The sequence below is a fragment of the Mytilus galloprovincialis genome, chromosome 14 (genome assembly GCF_965363235.1).
Source record: "Mytilus galloprovincialis chromosome 14, xbMytGall1.hap1.1, whole genome shotgun sequence".
Taxonomy (NCBI): domain Eukaryota; kingdom Metazoa; phylum Mollusca; class Bivalvia; order Mytilida; family Mytilidae; genus Mytilus; species Mytilus galloprovincialis.
This window is the reverse complement of record NC_134851.1, coordinates 41530422-41537060: the sequence shown is the minus strand read 5'-3', so window position 1 is coordinate 41537060 and position 6639 is coordinate 41530422. Positions and strand designations below refer to the sequence as shown.

The following is a 6639-nucleotide window of genomic DNA, read 5'->3' as shown; positions in this document are numbered from 1 at the left end:
ACACGTAAAAATTACATAAACAAACGACAACTACTGTACTCAGATTCCTGACTTAGGATAGGTGCAAACATTTGCAGCGGGATTAAATGTTTTAATGGTAATGCATATATTTAGATTTCTGGTTTAAATTTAATTTCATTAAAATTTGAATTCTTGGGGTTCTTTGATATGCAGATTCCAAAATGTGTTAGTTGTTAAATCATATCTAATTTCAATGATTATAATTTGAAAATAGATATATATTACATCATATCTAATTTTAGACAAGAGTGCACACGCTGAAATGTCTCGCCTTCTATACTAATCATTGATATTATGTTGATAGTCCTAGGTATAAAGCTAAACTTTATTACAACTGTCACATAAACTTAACATTAACCAAGATAACTAAACAAAGACCAATGAACCTTGAAAATGAGGTCAAGGTCAGATGAAACATGCCAGGCAGACATGTACAGCTAACAATGCTTCTATACAACATATATATTTGACCCATTACTTATAGTTTTAAGAAAAATAGACCAAAATACAAAAACTTAACACTGTGCAATGAACTGTGAAAATGAGGTCACGGTCAAATAAAACCTGCGTGACTGACATAAAGATCATAAAATATTTCCATACACCAAATATAGTTGACCTATGGCATATAGTATTAGATAAAAAGCCCCAAAACTCAAAAACTTAACTTTGACCACTGAACCATGAAAATGAGATCAGGGTCACATGACATCTGCCCGCTAGACATGTACACCTTACAATCATTCCATACAACAAATATAATAGACCTATTGCATATAGTATGAGAAAAACAGACCAAAACACAAAAATTTAACTATAACCACTGAACCATGAAAATGAGGTCAAGGTCAGATGACACCTGCCAGTTGGACATGTACACCTTACAGTCCTTCCATACACCTAATATACTAGCCCTATTGCTTATAGTATCTGAGATATGGACTTGACCACCAAAACGTAACCTTGTTCACTGATCCATTAAATGAGGTCGAGGTCAAGTGAAAACTGTCTGACAGACATGAGGACCTTGCAAGGTACGCACATATCAAATATAGTTATCCTATTACTTATAATAAGAGAGAATTCAACATTACAAAAAATTTGAACTTTTTTTTCAAGTGGTCACTGAACCATGAAAATGAGGTCAAGGACATTGGACATGTAACTGACGGAAACTTCGTAACATGAAGCATCTATATACAAAGTATGAAGTATCCAGGTCTTCTACCTTCTAAAATATAAAGCTTTTAATAAGTGAGCTAACGCCGCCGCCGCCTCCGCCGCCGGATCACTATCCCTATGTCGAGCTTTCTGCAACAAAAGTTGCAGGCTCGACAAAAACTATCTGTTTATAACTAATTCATATTGAGTAATTTCCCTTCGAACAGAAAATTATATGGATAAAACTAAACTGTGTTGGGGGCTTCATACTTTTTTTCTTCCAGATTTTTAAAAATGGCTTTAAATTTTAGCAAATTTTGTTTTCAGTCCATTTTCATTGAACTAGAACACATTTTTGTTTAGGTACCAGCTGAGGCCCTCCTCCGGTGCAGGATTTTCTCCCTTAGTTGAAGATCCATTGGTCAGGCATTCAACTGTTTTTGTGCTCTTTAGTGGGTTGTTGTCTATTTCACACATTTTCCATTTCTCTTAATTTTATATGAATTTTGTTGTTTGTTGTATTAGAGGTACAGACAGAGGTAGACTTTTACTGTTCCAGCCACTGGGCTAGCCTTGAGGACAAAAGTGTTAAAATTTTATTAGCCATTTATTATATATTCATAAGCAATATATATTGTATTCATATATGAAATTAATATACACATGTTTTACAATTAATAACTTTATACACAGAAAATTGTCTTTAAGACAAACAAAACAATTTATAAATAAATAAATAAACATACAATATGCATCTATTATTACGATACTTAACAAAATGAATTCATTTTTATTAACAACTAGCAAAATTTGCATAAACATTAACAATTTCTGCATATGATGCTACATGTACATTAAATTAGGAAAAGATTAAAAAATAATTGAAATAATACTTGGTTTAAACTTCTACTGTGGGCAAATCTTAAAATTGTTTTTAGACGTCATAAATTTTTAACATAAAGCAGGTTTTGTTGAATAAAATTCAAACTTTAATTACAGTTAAAATTGCTGATGAATCATGTATTATTTCAAATAAACTAAACTTTATTTTACAAGAATTTCAGAAATAATAGCAATTGCATTTACATGTCTTGAACCACATAAAATCACTTATATACAAACAGTATAATATATGTCCTAACACTATCATAAACATTATCTCTGATTTAATCCATATATACTTGGTGATGACTGATGTCAAGTGATGCACAAAAAATTGATAAAAATTATTCTTATTTACTACCACCATACAACATGTTTTAATGTGTATAAATTTGATAAATTACAAAAGAATGTCCACAAATTATTACAGCCTGACAGAAGCTACAATACAGCTATTATAATATCAGACTTTTGAAATATCATTTGATATTAAAGTTACTTTCTTTGTTTTCACTGTTTTAACATACAATTATTAATGATATTACTTTGCTTGCAATCAACATGACACAAAACAAAAATCATTACAAGACAATAACTCCAGTATAAAATGTATTGTTTATTTGTTACATGGCCAACATCTATACTAAATGCTCTAAAAGTAGCTTGCTCTCCTCTAGTTTCTGAGGTTCTGGGTTCTTTTCTAGTCTATCCTCTGTTGCCTGAGGTTCTCTGAGATTGTTCTATTCTGGGCAAGTTGAAACTAGACTTTAAAATTGGTATTTTCTGTTATTTGGCTAAGCTCACATTATAAGGAGTAAGAAAAAAAAAAGACTGTTTAGCTCAAAAACAGAATATAAAAGGATAACAGCCTTCAACCATGATAACCATGTTGGTTGGTTGGTAAAAATAAATACACATTATAGATGCCCCAAGTTTAAATCTCTGTAAATTTCATTTTTATGGTTCAAATGGTATTGCATGACAAGGTTTTGAACATAAACAAATCTAACAATAATAGCTTATGTTAAACTATGGTTATATTCATAGCTCACATGATCTATAGGCCATAAAAACATGAGATGCAAACATTTTACCAATAAAATTTCAGTAAAACATCACATTCTAACATTAGATGCAGATGCAATGGACATTCTTTAGTCATATAAAAATTACTAAAATTTTGTTCTTGAATATCCAGTTTCTTCTAACAAATACACATACTAGATATCCTAAGGTTAAGTTTGATTGCTATATTTCAAGTGGTTTTGAATGACAAGATTTTGAACAAAAAAATGATAAAAACAACAGCTAATGTGAGGTGATGATAAACTCAAGCCATATGAACACAAAATGAAAACATTCTTACCCGAAAAATTCAATAACAATTCACATTCTAACATTAGATGCTGATGCAATGGACATTCTTTAGAGGTAAACAAATTAATAATATCTTGTTCTTCTATTGTCCCTTAACAATAAATAATTCACACAATCATGACAATGGCAAGATAATAAGCACAAATAATACAGCTTGATATATAAATATTTAAAATTTGTTGCCATTTTCATATTTCTTGATTTCTCTATTATGTCACTTCTACAGACTAATTAGTGTGTTGGTATTTTCTCATTCTGGATTTGGTAATAACAAGCCTGAAAATGAGATATAACAATTGACTTGTTAGTAACATATTCGTTTGTATGTCTAGTACTACTGTTCAAAGAAGATACTGAAAAGACTGCGCTTCAGTTGAAGAAATTTACCAAAGGAATGTATCTAACCTCAGAATACTTGTCATTTATGTTATATAACAGATTTTATTTGTGTCACAATTTTTGTCTTTCTGAATAATATTATAGGATTAAACGTCTTTTTAAAGGAAGTTATTGTTGTATAAACTCTACCAATTCACTCACAGACAAGGACTTTTATAATATGTTTGTGAGTGACTTGGTCCAGTTTATACACCAATAAATTCCTATAAAAAGGCGTTTAATCCTTATAATTCTTTAAAATTGGAAATAGGGAAAACATGTTTTCACACTCATAACCTTTATTCCACGTAAGTTGTATATTTGTGTCATTGAATAGGCCTGGCGCATGAATTTATTTGTTGGCTTATTCAAAAATATATACTCCTTGAAATTTGCAATCTGATAAAAATAAACTAAACGAATCTTTTTGTTTTTGTTATTTTATTTAACGATTAATGTGCAGTGAAATAAATTTTGTTAACGTCTGTGTTATTATCGCCGCCATCTTGGTTACATTGGTTACGAAAAGAAGTTCGGTCAACACTGTCTATAAAAAAATAACCAACGTCAAGATCAACTACCGGAAGTCCTCTCAACCAATCATATCATTTTAATGTGCGTATTGTTATGCCTTTACTTTTCTGCATTGGCTAGAGGTATAGGGGGAGGGTTGAGATCGCATAAACATGTTTTACCCCGCCGCAATTTTGCACCTGTCCCAAGTAAGGAGCCTCTGACCTTTGTTAGTTTTTTAATTTTAGTTTCTTGTGTACAATTTGGAGTTCAGTATGGCGTTCATTATCACTGAACTAGTATATATATTTGTTTAGGGGCCAGCTGAAGGACGCCTCCGGGTGCGGGTATTTCTCGCTGCATTGAAGACCTGTTGGTGACCTTCTGCTGTTGTCTGCTTTATGGTTGGGTTGTTGTCTCTTTGACACATTCCCCATTTCCATTCTCAATTTTATATCAACATATTCCCAAATATGTTGATCATATAAGAATTATTCACTATTGGTAGATACACATCTATGCGATATGTAAACATGTAAACATATAGAGTAAGCAACTTCAGTTTTCATGCACAAAAAACACAACAGACTTCTTTCATTGATGGCCTTATAAAATTATAAAAAAAACACAAACACTTTGAACATTTAAAATACAAAGGTTTTCTACCTCAGGAATAGATTACCTTAATACCTGTTTTTGGCAAAACTTTTAGGAATTTTTGGTCCTCAATGCTCCTTAACTGCATTCTTTATTTGGCCTTTTAAACTTTTTTTATTCAAGCGTCACTGACAAGTTTTTTTGTAGATGAAATGCACATCTGGCAAAAATCAAAAATTTCATTCCAGGTATTTATGAGGAGATTATTTCAAAGATTTAAAAAAAAAAATTAATACATCAATTGACTGACAAGGCAAACTTACATAAAGAGTTGTGAACATTATTCCAAGTTCTCCGTTCTCTAAATATCTTTCCATCAAATCATCAATAAAATGTACTTCAGCTCCAAGATGCCTGATTTTAGACCTCACAACCACATACTGGAAGATTGGAAAAAGTTCATCCATACACCATATGTGCTCTTCCCCTAAAGTTGTCTGAACAGTCTAAAAAATACATAACAACCTGATTAAAGTATAGATCTTAGTGTCCACATTTGGCTTCATGAATTTTGTGGTTACAAAACATACATAAAACCAACATAACACTATTGAATTTTTCATATTTTGTCTGAAAAAAGAGGGCCCTCATGGGGTTTTTGATTATGTGATTACTTGGCCGTTTTTTTTAATGATTATTTGATTATTAAGCCAAATATTTCATGATTATTTGATTACCTAGGACTGTATTTTTAGTTTATGATTATTTGATTACTAAAGATAAGCAAATATTTAATGATTATGTGATTATATTGGCAAAAAAATGGTGATTATGTGATTACTAGGACCCCCCATGAGGGGCCTCAAAAAAAGTACCATATACATGAGAAGCTGTATAAAGTATAGACATGAGTTCATCATTGTAGACAAATGATGACTTTATGTGACATAATAAGATTCCTGCTCCGTTGTGTAACTGTCTCCTTGTCACAAATCCTACGTGATATCATGTTCTATTCATAGATCCCTTAAGCTTATCATGTTCTATTCATAGATCCCTTAAGCTTATCATGTTCTATTCATAGATCCCTTAAGCTTATCATGTTCTATTCATAAATCCCTTAAGCTTATCATGTTCTATTCATAGATCCCTTAAGCTTATCATGTTCTATTCATAGATCCCTTAAGCTTATCATGTTCTATTCATAAATCCCTTAAGCTTATCATGTTCTATTCATAGATACCTTAAGCTTATCATGTTCTATTCATAGATCCCTTAAGCTTATCATGTTCTATTCATAGATCCCTTAAGCTTATCATGTTCTATTCATAGATCCCTTAAGCTTATCAGGTTCACTAACAACTATAAATGTATAAACCAGGAACATTGAATGGTTAATAATTACACTGTATACCACATATAAGATTGTTAAGGATTGATAGGTAGATAACAACTGTGTTGTTCACATGCTCTATATCATAAATATACAACTTATAGAAATTTTTTAATCAAAACAAATTCAAATATTTAATCAACTTATGGTTCCCGGATTTTAGCTTTGCAATATATTTTTAAGAAGTTAATGCTTCTTTTTTACAGTTACACCTGTTTAAAATTTTCTATTTTAGCATGTGTTGTATTTTAGTGTACCAGGTCAGTTTGCGGGACTGCAAAAAATCATTTTATGAAAATTGCAACGAGTGAGGTTTT

General features: G+C 31.1%; 1 protein-coding gene across 2 annotated transcripts in view; it reads right to left on the bottom strand.

The window, feature by feature from the left end:
• Nucleotides 1-1770: 1770 nt before the first annotated feature.
• LOC143058937 (alsin-like) overlaps nt 1771-6639 on the bottom strand; it is a 60772-nt gene continuing 55903 nt past the window's right edge. For both annotated transcript variants that reach the window (XM_076232414.1, XM_076232413.1), the window contains 2 exons: nt 5253-5435; nt 1771-3717 (listed from right to left, as the gene is read on the bottom strand). In XM_076232414.1, coding sequence (XP_076088529.1) covers nt 3673-3717; nt 5253-5435 — 228 coding nt within the window. In that variant the 3' untranslated portion in view covers nt 1771-3672. The remainder of the gene's footprint in view (nt 3718-5252; nt 5436-6639) is intronic.